This window comes from Notamacropus eugenii, chromosome 3 (assembly GCF_028372415.1).
Source record: "Notamacropus eugenii isolate mMacEug1 chromosome 3, mMacEug1.pri_v2, whole genome shotgun sequence".
NCBI classification, from domain to species: Eukaryota; Metazoa; Chordata; class Mammalia; order Diprotodontia; family Macropodidae; genus Notamacropus; species Notamacropus eugenii.
The window spans coordinates 239,368,183-239,394,841 of record NC_092874.1 but is presented as its reverse complement, the minus strand read 5'-3'; the positions used below and the strand labels follow the sequence as shown (position 1 = coordinate 239,394,841).

The following is a 26,659-nucleotide window of genomic DNA, read 5'->3' as shown; positions in this document are numbered from 1 at the left end:
CCTCCTAAAAATCACATATAATTTGTTAAGGTTTCACTCCTTTGGCCACATCTTAACTCTTTAGCACCTCAAGATCCTTGAGAGGTACAGAAACCACACTTGAGATTTAATTGTCCTGGGGGACAAACTGATACAGCCTCCTGGTGGTCTAAAAAAAAAACCAAAACACCAGGGTGTGAGGAGTCAGTAGTGACTCCCTCTGGCTGGACACTGTTTTTGAACCAACCCTACTGAATGGTGCTGTATCCTTGCTCAATATTTTTTCCATACCATGGCTAAATCAATTTCTTCCTGTAACTGTTGGATGGTCTATGACTGTGCCATTTTATCACAATCCCAAACCCGAATCACTAGACGAGCTTTAGTCGGGCCTGACTCGTAACACCGGCGTAGTTATTGCTCATTAACAGATACTTCAGAAAAGGGCAGGAAAAGGCTTTGGTGCCTACTAGTGGTGGCTGTTGAGTGCTTTACTTTTTTAGTTGAGATATCGGAAGATGCCAGGGAAGGAATATGGACTTAAAAAACAACAACAACAAACCCAATAAATTCTATGAACATCCATATCACAAACATTTCTTTTTTAAACATTTTTTTTATTCATTTTGAACTTAAATACATAAAGACAAAAAAAAAAAAAGAATATCTCCAAGGACACAGCACAACATATAAAGAGGATTCAATATAAAACCATGAATTTCCATTTCACATTTTTTTGGGGGGAGCTATGTAATACGTACTACACATCATTTTCAAAGCTATGAAAACTTTTCTGTGCTTCCTTCTAAATTTTCTTTTGTTCTCTACTGTGCATTTTTTATTTATTTTCTCTTTCCCTCTTTCCCTACCTTGCCCCAGGGAAGGCTACCATTAAATACAAATATGTATGTATGTGTATATATATACATTATATGTATATATGTGTGTGTATGTAGGTAAAATCATACTATACATACTTCTATTTATCAGTTCTTTCTCTGAAGCATGTTGCTTCATAAGACCTTTGTAGTTGATTTGAATATTTATAATACTCAAAATGACTTGGTCAAAGTTATTCTTAGAACAGTATTGCTGTTACTGTGTGCGATGTTCTCCTGGTTCTGTTCATTTTACTCTTCATGATTTCATACAATTCTTTCCAGGTTTTTCTAAAACCAACCAAATCATTTCAACAAACACTTCTTAAGCACCTGCCATGAGCAAAGGAATATGCGAGGTTTCAGAAATTCAAGGACAAAAATGAAAACAGTTGCTGCCTTCAAAGGTTTATATTTTGATTCTGTTCTTGGTAAATTTAATCACAGACAAATCTATGGGAAACAAGACCTCAAAAAGTTTATCATTTGGTTGGGGAGATAATACTGAAAAGCATGAATGCAAGACTTCCAGGGGGCAAAGCCAAGATGGCAAAGTAGACAAAGTGCTCAGCTGAGATCTCCCAACATTCCCCTCCAAACAACTTTAAAATTATGCCTAAAAACAAATTCTAAAGTGGAAGTGCAGACAAAGGGTCAGAGTAAGACATTCTTCCCGCCTAAGACAACAAAGGACATTGGAAAGAGATATTTGTAACAAGAAGGAGGCTACCCTGGAGCCCATGTGGATGAAACACTAGTGGTGGGACGAGGTGGTAGAGACAGATGTTGTAGCAGCTTCATGATTTCTCAATTGGAATATGGTAAGGGGAGCTGGCAATGAGGCAGAAAGAGATTACAGGGGACCCCTGTGGTGACGCTGTTTGGTAATTCCACTGCCTGCACCCATTTTTGGGTCACAGCTCATGGCAAGGAGGAGCACTTACTGTCAAGAGGGAGTGGAAGACCTGAGGGCTTCTAGCCCCAAGGATCAGGGACCCTGAGGAACAGTACAGTTTCTGTTGCCAAATGAACAGGGCCCCTAAAGAGCAGTATCTTGAATTAAAATCCCAAGGGATCAAAGGACCTTCCTGAATAAGGACCAGAGAGCAATGACCATGTTTCTCCAGATTACACCACCTTGGAAGCACTGAAAACTTCCAAATCCCCAGAACTATCTCTGAAAACAGCAGTGCAAAAAATCCTGATGCTTAAGACAGCTTTCCCTCTACCCAACACAAACAAAACCCAACATTAACAATGATCAAAATCTAAAAATGGGGTGGAAAAATGAGCAACAAAAAGAGGATCTGACCATAAAAATGCTATTATGGTGACTAGGAAGATCAAGACATTCAAAAGAAGACAATGAAGTTAAAACAGCTACAAGCAAAGCCTTGAATTTAAAAAAAAAAGTGAGTTGGACACAAGCCCAACAAGAATCTGTGGAATATCTAAAAAATGATTTTCAAAATCAAATAACAACAGTAGAAGAAAAACAGGTTAAAAAAATGAAAGCAAAGGAAGAATATTATGAAGAGACAATTAACAGCTTAGTAAAAGAGGCACAAAAATACTAAAGAAAATAATAGTTTAAAAAACAGAACTGGGCAAATGGAGAGAGGTAAATAAATGCACTGATGAAACTTCTTAAAAAGGAGAATTGGCCAAATGGAAAAAAAAGATGCAAAAGCTCACTGAAAAAAAATAACTCCTTAAAAATCAGAACTGGGCAAGAGAAAGCTAATGACTCCATGAGTCATCAAGAAGTAATAAAAGAGTCAAAAGAATGGGGTGGAAAGAGAAGAAAATGAGAAATCTTTCATTGGAAAAACAACTAACCTAGAAAATAGATCAAGGAGAGGTAATTAAAGAATTCCTGAATTACCTGAAAGCCATGATCAAAATAAAAACCTAGACATATTTCAAAAAACTATTAAGGAAAATTGCCTTGATATCCAAGAACGAGACAGTAAAATAGAAATTGAAAGAATAGACTGATTACCTCCTGGAAAGAGATCCCAAAATGAAAACTCCCAGGAATATTATAGTCAAATTACAGAGCTCCCAGATCAAAGAGAAAATACTGCAAGTAGTCATAAAGAAACCATTCAAATAGCTGGGTGCCATAGTCAGGATCACGTAAGACTTAGCAGCTACAATATTAAAGAATCAGAGGACTTGGAATATAATATTCTGGAAGGCAAAAGACCTGAGATTACAACCAAGAATAACCTACCCAGCAGAACTGAGTATAATCCTTCAATGGAAAAATTGGACATTTAATAAAATGGAGAACTTACAAGCATTCCTGATGAAAAGAGAGAGGTGAACAGAAATTATGACTTTCAAATATAAGACTCAAGAAAGGAATAAAAAGGTAAACATCAAAGAGAAACCATAAAGAATTTAATAAGGATAAACTGTTTACTTTTCTATATGAGAAAACACTACAGATATCTTCTAAGAACTTTACCAGATCTTTTTCAGATGAAGTGCTATCTAGTTAAGCCTTTGAATCACTGAAATTAACTTTCTGGAACCAAAGTAAAAAAATTTACATTCATGCTTATTCAATTTTATCTTACTCAAGATCTTTCCAGATTTTTTGGAATCTAGTCTGTCATCCAAAGCTCCTAACTTTGCATCACCAATAAGTGAGAAGGATGCTATCTGTCTGCCTATCTATCTATCTACCTACCTACCTACCTACCTATTTTCAAATCACAGATAAAAAGTTAAACAGAATAGGGACAAAACATAGTTCCTTGGGGGTGTTCTACTGGACATTACTTTCCAAAATGACAGTAAATCATTAATGACTATTTGTTGAGTCTAACTATTTAAGTTCCAAATCCATCTAAGTGTACTATCAGCTAGGTGATATTTCTGTATCGTTTCCACAAGAATAAACATTTCCCTGATCCACCACTTTAAACAACGAAAAAAGAGAGTTTTTTTTTTGGTGTGACATATAATTCTTTTAAAGGAGTTATTTTCATCAACCAACTTTTGCATCTTTTTTCCATTTGATCAATTCTGTTTTTTAAGGTGTTATTTTCTTCAGTTATTTTTTTATGCTTCTTTTTATAGAACCGTTAACTGTGTTTTCATAATTTTCTTACATAGCTTCTCATTTCTTTTCCCAATTTTTCTTCTACAACTCTTATTTGATTTTTAAAATTATTTTTAGGTCTTCCAAGAATTCTCGTTGGGCTTGTGTTGAATTAATGTTTTCTTGAAGCTTTGCTTGTAGCTGTTTCGACACTTGTCTTCTGAATTTGTCTTGAGTTTCCATGTCATCATAGTACCTTTCAGGTTCTCTCTCTCCCTCTCTGCTACACCCGATTTCTTGACTTTTAACTTTATGCTAAAGTTGGCCTCTGTTCCTGAAGTAGGGATTGTCCCAAGTGTTAGAGGTTTTTTTGTACTTCTGTTTTCAAAGCTAATTCTGGGTGTTTGGAATTTTCAGTGCTTCCTAGATGGCATGTTACCAGAAGAGGTGTAGTCACTGGCTTCCCGGTGAATGGAAGTGATATTGCTCCTCAGTGTCCTTGCTCCCTTGGGATTGCAAGAAATACTGTTCTCTAGGATAGAAAGAGCTCTACCCTGTGTTGGAACTGTTACCTGCTATCTGAATGGCAAGTATTTTCTAAAAGACTGCCACAAAAAGAAATGCAGCTTATGCACCAACATCAGTTGCTGAGGAGGAAGACATAAAGAAATCCTAAGAAAAATTTGATAAGACTACAGAGTAAATCAAAATGTACACTCTGATACTTGGGAAGTTCAGGGCAAAAGTAGGGAAATATAGCAATGGGAAGAAATAGATATGAGACACGGTTCAGGAAAAAATGAATGAGAGAGGCCAAAAACTGTTAGATTAAGCAGAGTATCAAGGCTTTAAATCATGAATACATTCTTTAAGGAAAAAATGAAATAGATATTTTAACAGATTTACTATTGACATGGGCATGATCCTTCAGTCAGATGCATGTGCAGTCTTGTCAAAGCTAAGATTAGAACTAGTAAAAATTAAGAAAAAAGAATAATAAGAAAAAGATATGGCAACAAACAAATCATTCTAAATTAAACAAGCGACTGACTACCAAAAATGGGATATGGCCAACAAAAGTGACATCAACACTAATAATTATAATTTTCTAAAAGTTTAACCAATATAAATTAGTTAAGACAACAGGGGAACCAAAGGAGTTCAGATATCATGTTAATCAGGAAACATTTGATTTATATGACAGAGAGAGAAGGTTTCTGTAGGCAAAACATATTCTTAATCAATAAACGGTGTCAAAGACTAAGGATAAGCAGTTTTCAAGAGAATACATCCAAGTTACCAACTGCCATGTGAAAAGACCCTCCATGACACTAATAATTAAGAAAACCACAAATTACAGCAACTCTGAGGTTCTACCTCACACCCATCAGATTGTTAAAGATGATTTTTTAAAATGTTGGAAAGATTGTGGTAAAAGGAACATAACGCACTGTTAGGGAAGCTATGGATTGGTCCAGCCAATCTGGAAAGCAATTTGTAGTTATGCCCTCAATGTTATTGAATTACACATATTCTTCAAACTAACAATACCACTACTGGAGTTAAATGTCAAAGTGAAAAAAAAAATAGGAAAATGACTCGTGTGTACAATATGTATTGTAGTGGCAAAGAAATTGAAATGAGAAGGAACTGATTTGGGGAATGACCCAACAAAACATGAGTATAATAGAATACTGTTATGCCACAAAAGGGACAGTGTCAGAAAAATTTGGAAAGACCTGTATAAACTGAAGAAGAGTAAAGTGACCAAAAGTAGAACAAGTTACATAATAACAACATTGCAAAAATGAACAACTTTGACTTAAAAAGTATCACAATAACCAACTACAATTCCAGGGAATTGTTGACACTACTCACAGTGGGCAAGAGCAGCAAATGGACTCTATGCAAAATGAGACATTTTTCCTTAAGTGCATCTTACCTTACTTTATTAGAATCACTAATCTGATTGTGTTCAACCTTTACTCAGAAAGTACCTTCTATGTGCCAGGCACCAGGGTAGATGCTATGGATACAAAACAAAAATGACAGTCCATGCTCTTTAGAAGCTTATCTTTTTTTAAAAAAAATTATTTTCCAATTACATGTAAAAACAATTATTGACATTCATTTTTAAAAACTGAGTTCCAAATTCTGTCTCTCCCCCCTCACTGAGAAGGCAATTTGATACAAGTTATACCCATGCAGTCATGTAAAACATTTCCATATTAGTCATGTTGTGAAAGAAAACACAGACCCTCTCTCCCCCCAAAAAACCTAAAAAGTACGCTTTAATCTACATTTAGATTCTTAGTTTTTTTCTCTGGAGGTGGAAAACATTTTTCATCGCAATTCTTTCAGAAATGTCTTGGAGCTTTATATTTCGGAGAATAGCTAACTCATTCACAGTTGATCATCATACAATACTGCTGTTACTGTGTATAATGTTCTCCAGGTTCTGCTCACTGCACTTTGCATCAGTTCATGTGAGTCTTTCCAGGTTTTCCTGAAAGCATTCTGCTCATTATGTCTTCTAGCACAATAGTATTCTTTCACAATCATATACCACAACTTGTTCAGTTCCCCAACTGATGGGCATCCCCTTGATTTCCAATTCTTAGCCACCACAAAGAGCTGCTATAAATATTTTGGTATACATAGGTCCTTTCTTTTTAAAAATCTCTTTGGGATATAGATCTAGTAGTGGTATTACTGGATCAAAGAGTAAAAACAGTTTCATAGACCTCTGGGCATAGTTCCAAACTGGTCTCCAGAATGGTTTGATTAGTTCACAACTCTACCAATAGTGCATTAGTGTCTCAATTTTCTCATATACCCTCCAACATGTCATTTGCCTTTTCTGTCATATTAGCCAATCACATATGAAGTAATACCTCAGAGTTATTTTAACTACATTTCTCTAATCAATACTGACTTAAGTCTTTTTTCATAAGACTATATATAGCTTTGATTTCTTCATCTGAAAACTGCCTGTTCATATCTTTTGACCATTTATCGACTGGGGAATGACCCATATTCTTATAAATTTGACTCAGTTCTCTATATATTTGAGAAATGAGGCCTTTATCAAAGAAACTGAAATAAATCCCCCCCCCCCCCAGCTCTGTTTTTTAATCCACTTAGCTATCTGTTTCTGTTTTTTGGTTGAATCTATCATATTAACATTCACAGTTATGATTACTGTGTATTTCCCTTCAACCTACTTTCCCCCATTTTATCCTCTCTCATTTCACCGTGTCCTTTCTCAAAAGTGTCTTGCTTCTGACAACCACATTTTCCATTCTACCCACTCTTCTATCAGCCTGTGGCAGCTCCCTCCTTATTTCCCTCCTCTCCTACTTTCATGTAGTGTAAAATAGATTTCTATACCCAACTTAGTATGTATGTTATGAATAATGAAGAGTGAAATGAACAGAAGCAAGAGATAGTTGTCCACGGTAATGGCAATACAGTTCAAAGAATAACTGAATGACTAAGCTATTCTGAATATAATAAATATTCAAATCAACTACAAAGGAACTATGAAGGAAGATGCTACTCTACCTCCAGAGAAAAGTATTACTAGTGCTGCCCAAAACACAGTCCACTGACTTTTTAAACACATAAAAGCTGGTCTTTTCTCCTCCTTTCTCCCTTGATTTATATTATGATTAATATCCTGATAGCTGCCTAAAGATCATTCTAAGTAATGCAAGCACTGCTCTCCTTAAGAGGTTAACTATACAATTTCCAATGATTTCCATGATATACTAATGGGATAATGGTAGGGTTATATGTAACACAAAGAGTGAGTCTTCTGTCTATATAAATATGAACACATTTTAAAGAACTAAATCCCATGCCGTACAACAATATCTTACTTTTCTTTATATGTTATTTACATTTTCAAGATGACATATCCAGAGATTAATACTTTCAATGTAAATGAAATCAATATCAAACTTAAGAATGAGAATATCTTTAAGTCTTCATTTGAATCATTTATACTCTAGATATTTATTCAATACCCTGTGTAGCTAAGATGTATGTAAGCATATAGTAGTATGCCATGATGCTATCACTACACATTTTGAATGTTTTAAAATTCCAAAGGCCTAAGGTAAGCTGTGGAAAATTTGGAGCCTTACCACAGCCTATTACTTGATCTTCCTGCCTCAAGTCTCCAACACATCCTTCATACAGATGTCAAAGATTTTCTTCAAATGTGTAGGCCTTACAACCCCTACTCCTACCTCCACTTCCAATGGCTCACTATTACCTTTAAAGAAAAAAAATAAACTCGGCATCCAAAATTCTTCACAATTTAATCCCATCCTATCTTTCAAGTCTTCTTACACATTACTCTACTTCATGCACTTTGTATTCTGATCATATTGGCCTCTTATTCTACACACTTAAAATGCCAACTCCTATATCTATGTCTTTGCACTGGTTGTCCTCTATGCCTGGAATGAGTTCCCATCTCTGGGAATCCAGGGCTCCTTTAAGATTCAGCTCAAGTGCTATCTTCTCTAGAAGGCATTTCTTGGGTTCCACAGTTGCCAGTGTCTTTTCTTCTAAGGTTAATTTGTATCTGCTTTTAATGTGCCTATATGTCTATACATAGCATCTGTCACATTGGAATGTAAGTTCTTTGAGGGCAGGGACTTTTTCACTTTTGTCTTTCTATTGCTAGTACTTAGTGCAAAGCCTGGCATACAATAGCTAACTTAAAAAGTGACTTATGACTGACAAATGTCAACTAACTCTGCTCACAGAAACCTTTATTGTATTATTTATAAATCTACAATAAACTCTATGTACGAAAAACTTACATAGTATCATGACTATGCAAATATACTCCAAGTAAACATTTCAGGAATACAAGTTCAACTAATATAAGCCCAAGAGATAAGTCATTTTTGTTACATAAACATTTTTGTTACATAAACATAAATATGCTGAGAAAAGTTTAACTGGAATATTCTCAAAGGTCTAAATGAAAAATCTATTCTTCCCCAAGTGTTCTGGTTAAATCTCTCAGACATTTTGGGCTAAATGTCAGGAAACTCCAGGAAATAATTTTAGTAAAGTACCTACTGACAAACATATAGAATATGGATCTGCTAAAAAAAAATGCTAAGGTTAAATTTTAAAAAATTATTTTTCTCCAATGTGAATGGCTATGATCCTTTAGCTGCTTAATATCCCTGTAGCTCAAATTTTCAGTCTCCAAAATGGGAAAATCACATTTTACCTGTAACTTATAAGGATATTAAGCACATAAATTCAGTATTACTAGTTTTTGTGAGTGTATATACACATTTTAGTTGATAAAGGGTGAAATAATTGTCAGTTCAAGATATAAAGGGAACAAGTTTTGGTGAGAAGGCTCTAGAATGAATGACACACATTTATCCCAACGATTTAGTCAGGGAATTGGCAAATCTGGCCCACCACCTATTTTTGGATGGCTTACAAGTTAAGAATGGTTTTTCCACTTTAAATATAGCTCACTTATAAATTGAATATAAAATAAATGGTATTTATTTTATTTTAAAACATGCAAAAGCTGGCTTTTCTTCCTCTTTTCTCCCTTTATTAACATGATGATAATTTTTCTGACAGCTGTCTAAAGATCATTTTAAGTATTGTAAGTACTGCTTTCCTGAAGAGGTTAACTATAATTTCCAACTAGTTTCATGATATAATAATGGGATTACTGTAGTGTCATATGTAAGACAGAGAGAACTTTCTGTCAGTGGTTTTTCCATTTTAAATTAAACACTGCTTATTTTATATGTAATTTAGAAATAAAGTATATTTTAAAATGGGAAAACCATTCTTGGAATGGTTTTCCATAAGGTAGGGTTACTAGCCTTCATATAGTTTTGGGAAGTTCCCTACCTATGGAAAACCATTCTAGCTTGTAGGGTGTATTAAAAAGAGGTGGTGGGCTGTAGTTTGCTAAACCCTGTGTTCTTTAGGAAATATACCTTTGGATAGGAAACATGGATAGACAATGAACTAGGCCATAAATGAAGAGGAAGGAAAGCAGTTGGATTATATTTTGGAAAACTGTGGAATTCTCAAAAATCTCAGGCTGCTGTCTTCTGTAAATGCCCATAAAGCTGCAAATTATGGAAAACAATAGTCTCAGAAATATCAAAATTGTAGGTGATTAAAAGAACAATGTAAAGATGCATGGTGGATTTAAGAAATGAGTTACATGTAAGAAAAGGTTCAAAAGACATCACCAAGAATGTGTAGTACCCAAAAAGGGTGAATTAGAATTATAGTGAGAATAAGGGATAGCATATAGGCAGTCAGAGTTTTGTTCTAATAGTTACAAAATGTTAAAACAACTGGAGGAAAGTCAGAAGATTAAAGAAAAGAAACGGACCCACCAATATGATTAATCAGTACATATGTATTAGACAGATACTTCATATGAACAATGAACTGGGCCAAGACAAGTGAGAAGATCAAAATTAATATTACTTCAAGTTTCTACTGTATGAATTTCTACTGTCTTGATTCTACAGTGTAATCAACTTTATGCTGTATTGATTTTTTAAATAAATCTGCCTAAGACCCCCTTTCTATGTCCTTGAATTGAGCTCAGGAATTTTATTTTCCCTCTAAGTTAGTTTAATGTCGAAACTGAAGGCATGTCCATCAACTGGGGAATGGTCTAACAAGTTGTGGTAAATAAATGTAATGGAATACTATTGCACTATGAGAAATGACAAGCAGGCAGATTTCAGAAAAAACCTGGAAAGATTTACATAAACTGATGCTGAGTGAAATCAGCAGAACCAAGAGAACAGTGAACACAGTAACAGCAACACTGTGCAATGATCAGCTATGAATGACTGGCTTAGCTCTTCTCAGCAATACAATGACCCAAGACAATTCCAAAAGACTCATGATGTTAAATGATATTCACCTTCAGAGAAAGAACTGATGAAGTCTGAATGCAGCTTGAAGCATACTAATTTCGCTTTATTTTTTCATAGTTTTTCCTTCTGTGGTTTCTTCTTTCACAACATGACTAATATGGAAATGTTTTGCATGATTGCACATATATAGTCTATATCAAATTGCTTGTCATCTTAGAGAGAAGGGAGGAGAGGAAAATTTTATTAAAAAATGAATGTTAAAAATTTTCTTTACATGTAATTGGAAAAAAATATTAAAAGACAAAATGAAAATAAAAATAAACTAAAAAAAGCTATGATTAATGGAAAAATTTGTTATCTACCATACTTTTAGCTTTTGTGAAAATTTCAGGACATCTGTTGAGTATCTTTAAAGGCCTACAAACTGATCTGGTATATTTCCACAAGGAAATAGACAATACTGTCCTTGCAAATTAAGAAGGGTACTATCTCCCTGACAAATCCTCCTAGGAGGTAAGGAGTCTGCTATCCCTGGTCCATGAAAAATGTCCTCAGGATGCAGATGACTCCATTAAATCAATCAACATTTCTTAATGACAGCAGGAATGGTTACTAGGCCCAAGTGGGTTGATAGACTGCTTTCCCTGATAGAAACAATCATATTTTCTCCACCCTGATGATCCTGTCTACCCGGCAACCAATCACCTTGTTTTTCCCACAAACCCAACTCTGTTGTTTCTTCTCTTGTACTTCCCAAAACTATATGAAGGCGAGTAACTCCTACCTTATGGTCCTTGGTCATTGAGAAAGATCATTTACCCAATTTACTGGTTACTGCTAACTTAACTAATAATTTGATCATATTTAGAACACTGTCTCTCAGTTTACCATAATTTTTAAATGCAATACAAGAACAACAAACAGAAGGATAATATAGAAAAGTATTATAACTGTTTTCTGAAACCTTGATTGCTGAGAATGAAGAGGCCAAGAAATTCTATGAAGAACTTGATTAGACCTTTCAAGTTAAATTGACATATACTGATACTTGGTGACTTCAATGCAAATTATCCTAACACTAGATTATATTTGGGAAACTGTGAATCATTTTCAATGACTACAAGCTTATTCCAGAAACAAATGCTCATCTTTATAATACTAATATTTTTCTAGTAATGAAAGATGAGAGAAAATTATGGAGAATATCAATTAATTTTAAAGGTCAGGGGTACAATGGGTTCATGTTATCTTTCTACAGCATTAGTACACATTAAGGTTTATATGAATTCTTAATTAAAAAATAATAAATATAAAGTGAAAAAATGTCCCTAAACTAAGAAAAAAGAATGGTACATTTGGTTCAATTAAAATCCACCTCTGACAGTGACTCAACTCCTATAGGAAAGACAACATGATCACCTTACATCTACATACACAGTAAAGCTTCTAGAGTGTGTGTGTGTGTGTGTGTGTGTGTGTGTGTGTATGTGTGTGTGTGTGTGTGTGTGTGTGTGTGTGTGTGTGTGTGTGTGTGTATCCTAGTTAGCTTTATTTTCCTAGGTATCTATAAATGTGTGAGGAAAGTTTAATAAGCCTTTATAGAACCCTAAAAACTGCTAACTTAGCAAAGAGGGGTAGTTGTGCTTGGAAAACCCCAGAAATTCTCCCCTATACAGACTAACTTTCTAGTATTCTTCCTCTGATTCACTACTATTCAACATCACAAATGTTTCTGATTATATGGCCCACGACTGAAAAATTGTGATTTCTCTGCTTACAACTCTGTAAACCTAGAGATATGGAAAGATGAGTATAAATGAGATCATGTAAGTAAAGTACTTTGCAAAGTTTTAAGGCCAATATAAGTGTTATTATTATTATGATCCAAATAAGGAAACTTTAATGCAACATGCTTTTCTCATCATGTCATACATATTAAAAATTGGAAAACAGTTCTATATGTAGGGGGTTAAAAATACTGAAATCTCATTGGATTACTTTCTTGAGATCTTTGTTCTTTAAAGTCATCCATCTGGAAAATGAATAGTTTTCAAACATTCTAAAGTGTATATATACCTAAGTGTAAAAATATCTGTATATGGCAGTGTAGAGACCTCTGGTCTCAGCAGTAAAGAAGACATGAGCTGACATTAGCTAAGTGACTCACTAGTCTAGGGGTGAGGAATCTTCAGCCTTAAGGCCACATGTGGCCTTACAGATTCTCAAATGCAGCCCTGTGACTGAATCCAACACAAAACAAATCTCTTCCCTAAACTGGCATGACTAATCAACTCGGGGGGGGGCGGGGGGGGGGGGGGTCTTAGGCCACACTCTAAAAGTTCACCTAAACTGGTAGAAGGTGTTTCTACACTCACAAAATCCAACATTCTTGACATACTAACTAATCTGGTCATAAAAAAATAAGGAAACAAAATTACTTCTCATAATTAAAATTAATCAAAACATTTATAGGATCCAGCTCTGAATGCCAAAGGGTTAAAATCAAGGATAAACAGTTTTAACCCAGAAATTCACTCTAGCATAATAAAATTTCACTTGCACAAAATCTTGTATCATACCCATCTTTTAAGTCCGGACAGGAAATGATTGAAATTATTGCTTATTATTGTTCTTGTTAAGAATAAGTCTCTCAGGGGTGGAGCCAAGACGGCAGAGTGAGAGCAACTACTCACCTATGCTCTAAGATAAAAATCCCTTCAGATACCTCTAAAAAGAATCTGAACAAATTTTAGAGTGGCAGAATCCAATAGGAGACAGAGTGTGGCAGATTTCCAACCCAGGACAAACTGGAAGGTCGACAAGAAGGATCTGTTGCACAGGGCTGAAGGAGTGCACAGTGCACAGGCTGTACCAGCACAGACCCCACCATAGTAAAGCTGAGAGGGAAGCCCCAGGTGGTCTGAAGCAGCAGCAGCACTGAGAATCTCAAACATATCAGCCCAGAATAGGAGTACCATAGAACTGAGCAAGAGAGAACTGCAGAAACCCAGGTAATTGCAGCAGCCACTCCTGAGATTATCAGCCCCCAGATTAAATGTCTGTAAGTCACCTACTTGAATTTCTGAGAGCCAAGATGTCAGAGTGATTGGTAAATGCTCTACCCTGCCCTTGTTGACCTTGAAAACCCCAGAGATTGTTTCCCCAGGAAAAGTACTGGAACGGTGGGATCAGCCAAAGGGGTAAATAGTCTCTTAGCCCAAGAGGCAAGGAAAATCGCAAAGGGGGTCCCTTTTGCTGTGCCTGAAGGGGACCACTGCCCAAATACCAAAGAGGGTAGCATTGAGACTGTACTCCCATCTGAAACTCCACAAGGAAATACGAACTAGTCTCAAGTCCAAAGAAAAACTGTCAATGATTTTTTAAAAATGAAAAAAAAAATCATGGAAGAATTTAAAAGGAAAATTGGACTAATGGAAAAGAGCACAAAACCTAACTGAGAAAACTGAACAAATGGAAAAGGAAGTACAAGGAACAAATGTACAGATGGAAAAGAAGATGTAAAAGTTAACTGAAGAAAACAATCTATTAAAAATTAGAATTAGGCAAGTAGAAGCTAATGACTCAATGAGACATCAAGAGTCAGCCAAATAGAATCTAAAGAATGAAAACATAGAAGAAAATGTAAAATATCTCACTGGAAAAACAACTGACCTGGAAAATAGATCCAGGAGAGAAAATCTAAGAATTATTGGTCTACCAAAACGCCATGATGAAAAAAAAGGGCCTGGACAATATCTTTCAAGAAATCATCAAGGAAAACTGCTCAGAGGTCCTAGATCCAGAGGGCAAAATAGTCAATGAAAGAATCTACTGATCACCTCCTGAAAGGGATCCCAAACTGAAAACATCAAGGAATATCGTTGCCAGAACCATCAAGTGAAGGAGAAAACACTGCAGGCAGCGATAAAGAAATAATTCAAATATTGAGGAACTACAGTCAGGATCCCACAAGACCTAGCAGCTTGTATGTTAAAAGATTGGAGGGACTAGAATACAATATTTCATAAGGCAAAGGAGCTGGAACTACAACCAAGGATCAATTATCCAGCAAAACTAAGCACAATATTTCAGGCAAAGAGAAGGACATTCAATGAAATAGGGGATTTCCAGACCTTCCTGATGAAAAGGCCAGAGCTCAATAGAAAATTCGATCTTCAAACACAAGTCTCAAGAGAGGCATAAACAGGTAAATGGGGAAAAAAAACTACTCAATATAGGCAAACTGTTTACATCCCTATAAGAAAAGATACTTGTTAATCTTGAGAACTGTACATTTATTATGATATATAAAAAGGATATACATAGAGAGAGGGAGTGGGTATAAATTAAATGATGTGATGATAAAAATGTGATTTAAGGGTGCAAAGGGACTTTAATGGGAGATGTGAAAAGGAGGAGGCAGAAAAAGGTAAATTACATCACAGGAAAAGGCACAAAAACATATTACAGTAGAGGGAAAGAGGGAAGGGAGATGAGCATCATTTGAGATTTACTCTCATCTGATTTAGTTCAAGGAAGGAACAACAAACTCAGTTAAGTATAGAAATCTAACTAGCTCTATAGGCAGCAGGTGGGGAAAGGGGAAAGAAAAGGGAGGGGAAGCTAAAAGAGAGGGAAGAAGAAATAAGGGAAAAGAGGAGTAAAAGGGAGGGGGGCTGAAAGAAGGTAGGGAAGACTGAGGGAGGCGGTGGTCAAAAATTAAAACTGTTGTGGAGGGAAGGGAGAAAGGAGAACTAAAAGCATAAATGGGGGAAAAGAGGATGGAGGGAAAGACACAGATAGTAATCATAACTGTGAGTGTGAATGGGATGAACTCTGTCATAAAACAGAGGTGAATAGCAGAATGGATTAAAAACCATAATCCAACAGTATGTGGTTTACAAGAAACACATTTGAAACGGGGGGATAAACAGGGTAAATGTAAAAGGTTAGAGCAGAACATATTGTGCTTCAGCCAATATAAAAAAAGCTGGGGTAGCAATTCTAATCTCAGAAAAAGCAAAAGCAGAAATAGATCTAATCAAAAGATAAGGAAGGAAAATATATCCTGCTAAAAGGTACCACAAACAATGAAGCAATATCATTACTAAACATATATGCTCCAAGTGGTATAGCATCCAAATTCTTGGAGAAGTTAAGGGAGTTACAGGAAGAAATAGACAGCAAAACTATACCAGTGGGGGACCTCAACCTCCCCATCTCTGAACTTGATAAATCTAGCCTCAAAATTAACAAGAAAGAAGCTAAGGAGGTGAATAAAATTCTGGATAAGGTAGATACGATAGAGCTTTGGAGAAAACTGAATGAGAATAGAAGGGAATACACCTTTTTCTCAGAGATATGTGGCACATATACAAAAATTAACCATGTATTAGGGCATAAAAATCTCACAATCCAGTGCAGAAAGGCAGAGATAGTCAATTCATCCTTCTCAGATTATAAAGCAATAATAATTACATGTAATAAAAGGCCATGGAAAGATAAACCAAAAATTAATTGGAAACTAAATAATCTAATCCTAAAGAAGGAGTGGGTTAAACAACAAATCATAGAAACTATCAACAACTTCACTCAAGAGAATGACAATAATGAGAAAACCTACCAAATCTTATGGGATAGTGCAAAAGCAGTTCTTAGGGGAAGTTTTATATCTTTGAATGCCTACATGAATAAAATAGAGAAAGAGGAGATCAATGACTTGGGCATGCAGCTGAAAAAGCTAGAAAAAGAACAAATTGAAAATCCCCAAGTAAACACCAACTTAGAAATACTGAAAACCAAAGGAGAGATTAATAAAATTGAAATTAAGAAAACGAACTAATAAATGAAACTAATAGTTGATTTTATGAAAAAACTAATCAAACTGATAAACTTTTTGTCAATTTGATTAAAAAAAAGAAAGAAGCAAACCAAATTACCAATATCAAAAATGAAAGGGGTGAACTCACCTCCAATGAGGAGGAAATTAAAACAATAATTAGAAATTACTTTGCCCAGCTTTATGCCTAGAAATTCGACACTCTAAATAAGATGGATGAGTATTTTTAAAAATATAAATTGCCCAGGTTAACAGAAGAAGTTGAATACTTAACCCCATCTCAGAAAAAGAAATTGAGCAAGCCATCAATGAACTCCCTAGGAAAAAAATCTCCAGAACCAGATGGATTTACAAGTGAATTATCTCAAGTGATGCAGAAAAAGTCTTCGATAAAATACGACACCCATTCCTACTGAAAACACTGGAGAGCACAGGAATAAATGGAGCCTTCCATAAAATAATAAGCAGTATCTACTTAAAACCATCAGCAAGCATTATATGTAATGGAGATAAGCTGGATGCATTTCCAATAAGATCAGGGGTGAAACAAGGATGTCCATTATCACCACTGTTATTCACTATGGTACTAGAAATGTTAGCTTGAGTAGTAAGAAAAGAAATTGAAGGAATAAGAATAGGCAAAGAACAAACTAAGTTATCATTCTTTGCAGATGATATGATGATATACTTAGAGAATCCCAGAGAATCAAGTAAAAAAGTACTTGAAACAATAAACAACTTTGGCAAAATTGTTACAAAATAAACTCACATAAATCATCTGCATTTCTATACGTTACCAACAAAGCCCAAAAGCAAGAGACAGAAAGAGAAATCCCATTTAAAGCTATGGAAGACATTATAAAATATCTGGAGTCTATCTGCCAAAACAAACCCAGGGTCTATATGAACACAATTACAAAAGACTTTTCGCCCAAATAAAGTAAGATTTAAGTAAGTAGAAAAACATCAGTTGCTTGCGGGTAGGCTGAACCAATATAATAAAAATGACAATGCTACCTAAATTAATTTACCTATTCAGTGCCATACCAATCAAATTATCAGATAATTATTTTCTCGAGCTAGAAAAAATAATATCAAAATTCATCTAGAAGAACAAAAGGATGAACTCACCTCCAGTGAGGAGGAAATAAAAACAATAATTAGAAATTGCTTTGCCCAACTGCATGCCCATAAATCTGACAATCTAAATGAGATGGGAACGAATGAAAAGAAATGGTAGGGAAGGTGGCCTAGCCCTACCAGATCTCAAATTGTATTAAAAAGCAGCAATCATCAAAACCACTTGGTACTGGCTAAGAAATAAAGGGGTAGACCAATGGAATATGTTAGGTACTCAAGACACAGTAAATGAATATAGCAATCTACTGTTTGATAAACCCAAGGACCCCAGATTCTGGGATAAACTGGATAACAGTGCAGCAGAAACTGGGCACAGACTAATATCTATACACAAGAATAAACACACAAAAATAAAGTTCAAATGGATACTTGATCTAGGTATAAAGACTGATACTATAAACAAATAAGGGGAGCAAGGAATAGTGTATTTGTCAGATTTAGGGAGAAATTTTTGACTAAACAAGAGATAGACAACATTATGAAGTACAAAATGGATAATTTTGATTACATTAAATTGAAAAGTTTTTGCATAAACAAACCCAATGCAACCGAGATTAGGAGGGAAGTAGCAAACTGAGAAAGAATTTTTGCAACCTATCTGTGATAAAGGTCTCATTTCTAAAATATATAGAGAGAACTGAGTTAAATGTAAAAGAATACAAGTCATTCCTCAACTGACAGATGATCAAAGGACATGAACAGGCAGTTTTCAGAGGAAGAAATTAAAGCTATCTATAGTCACATGAAAAAATATTCTAAATCACTATTAGAGAGATGCAAATCAAAACAACTCTGAGGTACCACATCACACGTATCAGATTGGCTAATATGACAAAACAGAAATGATAAATGTTGGAGAAGATATGGGAGAGTTGGAACACTAATTCATTGTTGGTGGAGCTGTGAGCTGATCCAACCATACTGGAGAGCAATTTGGAACTATGCCCAAAGGGCTATAAAAATGTGCATACCCTTTGACCTAGCAATATCGTTTCTATGACTGTATCCCAAAGAGATCATAAAAATGGGAAAAGATCCCACATGTACAAAAATATTTATAGCAGTTCTCTTTGTGGTGGCCCAAAACTGGAAATCGGGGGGATGTTCATCAACTGGGGAATGTCTGAACAAGTTGTGTTATATGAATGGAATGGAATGCTACTGTGCTATAAGAAATGATGAACAGGAAGACTTCAGAGAGGCCTAGAAGGACTTATACGACTGATGCTGAGTGAAAGGAACAGAACCAGGAGAACTTTGTACATAGTTACAACCACAGTGTGTGAGGAATTTTCTGGTAGACTTAGCCCTCCACAGCAATGCAAGGACCTAAAAAATTTCCAATGGCCTCTTGAGGCAAAATGCCTTCCACATCTAGAGAAAGAATTATGGAATGAGAAGGCAGAATGAAGCAGACCATTTTCTCTTGTTATATTTTGTTTTGATTGTTTCTCCCATTCATTTTAATTCTTCTATGCAGCATAACTAAGGTGAAAATGTGTTTAATAAAAATGTATGTGTAGAACCTATATAAGATTGCATGCTGTCTTGGGGAGGAAGGGGGAAAAAAATCTAAGATATATGGAAGTGATTGTAGAAAACTGAAAACAAATAAATTAATTAATTTAAAAAAAAGAATGAGTCTCTTCATCTTCTGTAGGTTTGAAGTGCAGGGGTTTCTCAAGGATCTTATCTTTCTACTGACTGGTATAGGAGCTTTGACCTACTCTATTTTAGACCTGAGCTGCTTTGCACCTCCTTTAGCATCTAGAAGCTGCCCTGATTCTGAGGGCTTGTTAAACTGATCCTGAACTTTAATGAGGACACCCAATCTACATAGCCTGTTGCAGCTCAGCATTTTGAGCTCAAGAAACACCAACCTCAGCCTTTTCAGTAACTGAGATTATAGGCATCCACTCCACCATACTTGCATTAGACTGGGAAAAAAAAAAAGATAAAAAACTCAAACTCCCCACCCCTGAACCCAGAATACTAAGGAAAAAATGGTTGCCTTTAGTTATGTAATATTCTATAAGAACTACTTATAAGTGTCCTATGATTTATTCCTTCGTTCACTATACTTAATGAGCATCTCCCAGTCTGGGCATGCATACATGGATAACACAGCCTAGTAAGGAAAATAAATTATTCCCACCAAAAAAATATAATACAAGGTAGAATGCCATAAATGAAATAAGAAAAGCAGAAAATAATATAGGAATTCAGAAAAGAGAGATCATCTATGATTGAGATGACCACAGAATGTTTTATGGCGAAGGTGGCATTTGATATGGATTATGAAAAATGGGTAGGATTTCAACAGTAAGATACAGAATGTTCAAAAGTTATTTCCTCTAGTTGAAGAAAGGGGAGTGGACAAAGGTTCTTAATGAAATAGGGCTAATGGATAACAAATTCTATAAACCATTAACGATACCTAAATAAATCAAAGTTGGAATGAAAACATTTTGTATCTGAAACAAGATTTCTAAGCACTTACCATTTTCGGGTTGAGTTTTCTTAAGTGAATCAATAAGGGTACTGACCGCTTTTAAAACAAATATGATTTCTGTCACTTGTTGCCTAAAAGAGAAAAATATTTCAGTGAAAAATTGCAAATTCACAACTTCTTTATTGAAACATAAAAATAGTTAGAAGAGAGGGCAGATTGGTGATAGGGGCAATTAGAATGCTTGGCATTTTGGAGTGGGGGGAGGGGAGAAATGGGGAGAAAATTTGGTACCCAAAATTTAGTGAAAATGAATGTTAAAAGTTAAATAAATAAACAAATAAAAAAAAGAAAAAAAGAAACAAAAATAATGGGAAAGGTTTTTCAATAATATTGAGTGCAAATGAATCTGAAGTGAAATAAAGCAATTTAAAAATTGTTTTTTTATCCTTCATGTGAAAAATACATTTTAATATATGAGCAAATGTATAAGCAAGCATCAAGTGAATAATATTTTAATCAAGTTAGAAAATCAGGTAAGTTCTAACTCCCAAGGATTATAGTCCTCTCCACCTTCAAATAAAGATACCACTACTGTTACAAATGGCCAATCTCATCACAAATTTGTTCCTTCAAACCTTTCTCCACAAAAATAAAAACTTTTCTCCTTTAAGATTTTTCTATATTCTTTTCAGTCCCAATCATTTCTGATACAACCTAGGGTAATTATTATTCTTGAGCTGAATCAGATTTTAAAAATACTAAGATGCATCAAAGTAATTTTATTAGTCTCTTGTACCATGACTTCTTAGGAAACAGACTATAAATTTCATTAAAACACTGGATAGCTGATTGAGATAATACCATATAATTGGCATTTACACTTGGAAATCAGGTAATTGCATGAATCAAATTGAAAGCAGTGAACCTAAGAAAATAGATACTGAAATCATTTTAAAAACTGATTCTCCCCCCTACAAATCATTACCGCGACTCAGGACCCACTCTAAGTCTCCAGGTATTGATGGAACAATTATTGCTAGTTACCAGTTTCACTTTCCTCAAGGTTACTACAAACTAATACTACTTCACAGAACTCTGGGAGCTTCCTATGTAAGGGGCCTGCCTCCTGTTTCTAGTGTCCAAGTCAGGTTCTTTCTTTAATCTATCATGAGACCTTGCTAACCATGACAAACACTTACTTCATCAGTAAGTGTCTACAAATGGTTATATAGGTATAGGAAAATTGCTATAGTCATGGCAGTGGGTGGCTTGTAGGCCTTTTGTCAAAGCGGCAGTGGTGCTCTAAGGAACAGAGAAATCACTAGTAACTCCAGAGGCAGAAAGGTTTATCATTTTAATCCACTTGGGAAAAGATTAGGTTATACATTTTATGAACAACTGCAGATTTTCTTGTTTCCAAGAATAAGTTTAAATCTATAATGTAACTATTATCTATAACTTAATTAAAACAAAAGGCATTATACCAGGATTGATTACACTTCAAAATAAGTAGTTACCCTGTGAAGATATGACTCAGGAAGTAGGAAACTTTCCAGTTTTCTATCCTTCACCAGAAAACTTCTTTTCATCATTTCTCAAACTTATTTAAAGCACCTATCTAAACAAAATCAATCCTATCCCTTATTTTAACAATTTAATTTTTACCACTTTTCTTTTCCTGTTGTTGTATCTCAGGAACCTTTAAGAAGTAGATGATAGTGGCAGCCATGAGTTAACTTATAAGCATGGGTCAGTTGGTGGATACTACCAAGTATAGGCAGCAATTTAATGGCACCAAATACTCTGTTTTGCAGGTGGTCCACCTTTGCAAGGCAATGTTGTAAGCCTTGGTTATAACCTCTTGATAGTTCCCTGTGATTTGAATTTGGTCTGGATATTCTTGGCCTTATCCTCTAGTTAATGTGGTTATAGTAATCACTTCTGACACAGGTGACCTAGAGTAAATAAATATCCTGTTTATGCTGCCAAAGGGGTTAATTAAATAGATTAGGTAGAAAACAGATAAAAGCAAGATTTCAGAGGTAATCAACAGACACAACCTACAGATGGCTGAACGGAACAGTCAGATGCTCTCAGATTTTCTGCTTTATACCTTACTCCAATGTCAAAGAGAGACTTCAATTATTATGATCATTGTTTACTGATAAGTAAAAAGAATATGCTTGCATTTCTAATAAAATTAAATAAAAGCTGGAACCTTGGAAGGGGACATTTGCCACTGAGTCTTTCATCCTCTATGTAGCGGTGTAGGACATCTTGGGATCTCTTCAAGAGCACTGACAGGGCCATTCGTGAGATATAGCCTTCCTGAGGTGTTGTCACTTTGTTACTGAAGGAAAATTGGAGCAGTGTTTCAAAACACATTTTAGAAAATTCTTCTCTCATTCGAATATCAATTTCTGCTTCTGTAAAAGTAACATATGGTCTTTAATTTAAGAGTAAAATAAGAGACTGAAGTCTAAAATGCTCTTATTAAATCTTAGTACAACTCTGGAAGACTTCTAAAATAAGTGATATTAAATATATTCTGGATTATATTATTACTGGATGTCAGATGTATTAATATTTTAAATGGTTGTACCATTAATCTAGTTATATACAGCTCTTTTCATGATAAGGAAGTATACTTCTAGGTTACAGAAATTGTTACTGAAAATGATGTTTTCATTAAGAGCTATTATGTGGGAATGTCTATTTAGCAGAGAAAAAACAACACAATTTTGTACAGACTGAATCAGAAGAGTTTTTGAGAACCTGGTATTCAGCTTCAGAGTGTTTCTTTGGACATGTAGAAAGAGAAACTAGTTCTAGTTTTAGTTGATCTGTCTCATTTGAGAGTTAGATAAAAAGGATTGGTGGGTAAGGGGAGAGTAATCTTGACTGAGTAAAGAAGTACTTAGAATAGGTGTGTGATTTCCTTAAGGGTAGGAATCCATAGTCTGAAGTGAGACTACCTTAACTTCAGCACCAAGAGTTTCTACCTCCTACTACTGTATTTGTGGATTTGTGCTCTTCTCAGGCTAACTTAATTTTAAAATAATAACAGCCAACAACAACAGCCATAGTGCTTACTATGTCCCAGCACTATGCTAAGTGATTTATAATTATTATCTCATTTGAGATAGTAAAAGCTGAAGTATGAAAAATCTCTAGGTCTTTAACTGAATGAAGTGTCTACCCCAATTAATGGAAGGAGACAATTTCTGAAGCTTAGAAGCAGAAGCCTTATATTTCTCAAAAGAGAAGAAACAAGAAGAGGCAAGACGATTGTAATAATGTAACCCCTATTCTTTTATATGCAGTTATAAAAAATTTTCAACTCATATTTATGATCTCTCTCTGACCCTCTGCCCTTCAATAATCCCTATTCTCAAGCAATTTACATTCCATCAGGGGACAGGGACTGGACCTATGATTTCACTAGTAGAAAGAGCTCAGGATGAGGAACTTCCTCTATCAATGAAACTTAGCAATTTCTCATCAATCTACAAACTTGGAGAAAATTGTCCAGAAAACTGAGACATTAAGTGACTTGCCCAGAGTTATACAGGCAATATGTTTCCAAGGCAGAACTTGAACACCAGCCTTCTAGGTTTAAAGACAGCACTTCATCCACCGTGTTGCACTACCTGTATATAAGTATATGCAAATCATGTACAAAGCGGTCAGGATGTGAAGACACTAGCAGTTTGGGAGAATGAGGAAAGGTTCATGTACAACAAGGTGGTGCTTGAGTGCCTGGATTCCATGAGGCAGAGTAAGAGAGGGCACATCTCAGGGTAGGGGGATGGCCAGTGCAAAGCCATGGGGATAGGATGAAGTGGGATGTGTATGTCTGTGTATGTGTGTGTGATGAAGAAAAGGACAGTGAGACTAGACTTTGGTTTGTGGTAAAAAGAATAATGCAGAACAATGATAGACTGGCATCAGGAGCTACAGGGTTTTAAAAATGAAGCAGTTTATAACTTTATTCTTAAGGCAAGGAGCCTATGGAGCTCATTGAGCAGGGGAAAGACATGCTCAGATTTGGGATTAGAGAACATCCTTTTGGCAGCTATGTAAGCAGACCAGATTGGAACGGGAAGAGAATCCAGGCAGAGAGAGTCAATTAAGAGGCTGTTACAACAGTCTATGAAAGAGGTAAAGAGGCAAGTACTGATCTTTTAGGCATGTTGTGGATCAGAAATGCCAAGAAGTGGCTTAACACCAGATGTGTTGGGCAAGAGAGAGCCCTGAACACCAAGGCAGTGAACCTGATGCACTTGACAAAAATAGGAACATTTTAGGAGGGAAGACAATGAGTTCTGTTTTGAACATATTGGACTGGAGACGTCACCAGGGCAGCTAGTTTGAAGCTCAGGGGAGAAAGTTGGGCTAGATAAATACATCTGTGAGTCATCTATGTTGAGAAGATGAGAGTATACACTGAGCAGAACAGAGGGCCCCACAGATCCCTGGGGACTTCTCACAGTTGAGGAGGGTGTGAGAAATTTGGATCATGAGGAGTCAGAAAGGAGAACAGTCACCAAACCCAGAGAGAAGACCCATCCAGGAGACAGTAGTAGCCAACAGTATCAAATGGAACACCAAAGTCACAAAGGGTTGAGAAAAGCTCATGAGATTAATAATTAAGAGATTATTGTTTAACTCTGGAAGGAGAAATTTCAGTTGAAGTAATAAGGTTGAAACCCAGAGGTTTCAAAGGGTTGAAGATTGAGAAGAGAAGAAAAGGAAGAAATGATTGTAAATAGTCTTATACAGGAGAGTCTTTTATGGCAGAGAAAGGCAGAAGAGATATAGGAGGACAACTTGAGAGGATGGTAGAGTTGAGTGAAAGATTTTTGAGGATAGGGGAGACTGGAGTATGCCTGATGGCAACAGGAAAGAATCGGTTCAGAAGGAAAGAAGATCAGAAAGAAAAATGGGAAGACTGAAGGAATAATCTAGTAGACGTGAGAAGGGATAGGATATTAAGGACACATGTAGAGTCTTCACAAGGAGAAAGGGCATACCTCTTCTCAACTCAAATAAGACTAAAAAAATAAATAAAAGTAAATATTTCAGATATTTTTTTTCAAGTTTTTTACTTGGTCAAAGATAGGAAACATGGTGTTGTGGAAAAAGCACTAGGCTTAGGGTCAGAATTTACAGGTTTTAGTGGAGGTACTTACATATATCAGCAGTGGGAAACTGACTAATCCTATGAGTCTTACCTGAAAATGGAGGTAATACTACTTGCACTACTTCATAGACCTGCTGTGAGCAAAATTTGCTTTACACAGGTAGATGCTAATTTTTAAAAGTCATCCTGGACAGGTGTCAAAAGAGCCAGCTTTCGTCTGAAAAGAGTATAGTACCACCTATTGGTTAAATTGTATAACTATTCTGGCAATGAGTGAAGATACTCAGGAGAGCCATCTAGTGGGAAAAGCAACTAATCTGATGGATAAGAATCAAAACACAACTTTTGTATGAGCATACACTGTTATATTAAGGTGTTTAACACAAATTCAGAAAAAGAGAACTGTATTGGCATTCTTTTTATTTCCAAGCAAATGGTAAAATACAACACAAAGCCCAACTCCTAATCAACTTGCTAATATTTGTTAATTTATTCATTCAAGTAATTACTGCGTGTAAAGCACTATGCTAGACAATGCTAAGACAAAGACAAAATAAAACAGATCCTGCCCTCATTCTCTTGGACGAAAACAGCATGTATACAAATAAGTAAATAAAAAACGTGTGTGTGTGGGTGTGTAGCACACAAGGTTACTTTCCAGGGACTATGGCAGCAGACAGGAAAAAGCCTTAAGTAAAAAGTGGCACTTGCCCTGTGAAAGGGGTAAGGGACTCAGTGAGGAAGAGGTAAACAGTAAGTGCCTTCCAGGCATGGAGAACAGTTTATGTCAAGTCATGGAGTTACGAGATGTAAAGGGAGAACATAATTAGGTAGGTTTAATTGCAAACTGCATAAAGGAGAGTAAAGCTGTTCAGAAAGCCTGGAATTACTAAGTTGCAGCAAAGTTGTCAAGTCCTTTAAAAGTCAAAAAGAGGAGCTGATATTTTACCTAAGAGCTTCTTGAGCACAGGAATGACATGATCAGATCTGGGCTTTAGAAATACGAATTTGGCAACTGTGAGGAAGATGGATTGGCAAGGGGAGAGACCAGATGCAGGCAGACCAATTAGGAAGCTATTAAAATAGTACAGGTGAGAGGTAATCAGGACCTAAAATGATTGGATTATAGGGCTGAGAGAACGGGATAAGTAGAGATTGACAGTGATTGTAAGCCTGGGTGTGTAGAAAGAGGGTGAGGTTCTCAAAAGAAAGAAGCATAGTTAGGAAGAGGGAAGGGTTTTGATAGGAAGATAATGAATTCTATTTTGGACACA

General features: G+C 35.7%; 1 protein-coding gene across 4 annotated transcripts in view; it reads right to left on the bottom strand.

Moving 5' to 3' along the window:
- Positions 1-26,659, bottom strand: part of MON2 (MON2 homolog, regulator of endosome-to-Golgi trafficking) — a 145,158-nt gene that overhangs the window by 2,880 nt on the left and 115,619 nt on the right. For 3 of the 4 annotated variants that reach the window (XM_072655240.1, XM_072655241.1, XM_072655242.1), the window contains 2 exons: positions 22,461-22,668; positions 20,291-20,373 (listed from right to left, as the gene is read on the bottom strand). In XM_072655240.1, the coding sequence (XP_072511341.1) occupies positions 20,291-20,373; positions 22,461-22,668 (291 nt within the window). Of the gene's footprint in view, positions 1-5,851; positions 5,936-20,290; positions 20,374-22,460; positions 22,669-26,659 lie in introns of all 4 variants that reach the window. The other variant, XR_011977243.1, reaches the window with a different exon arrangement.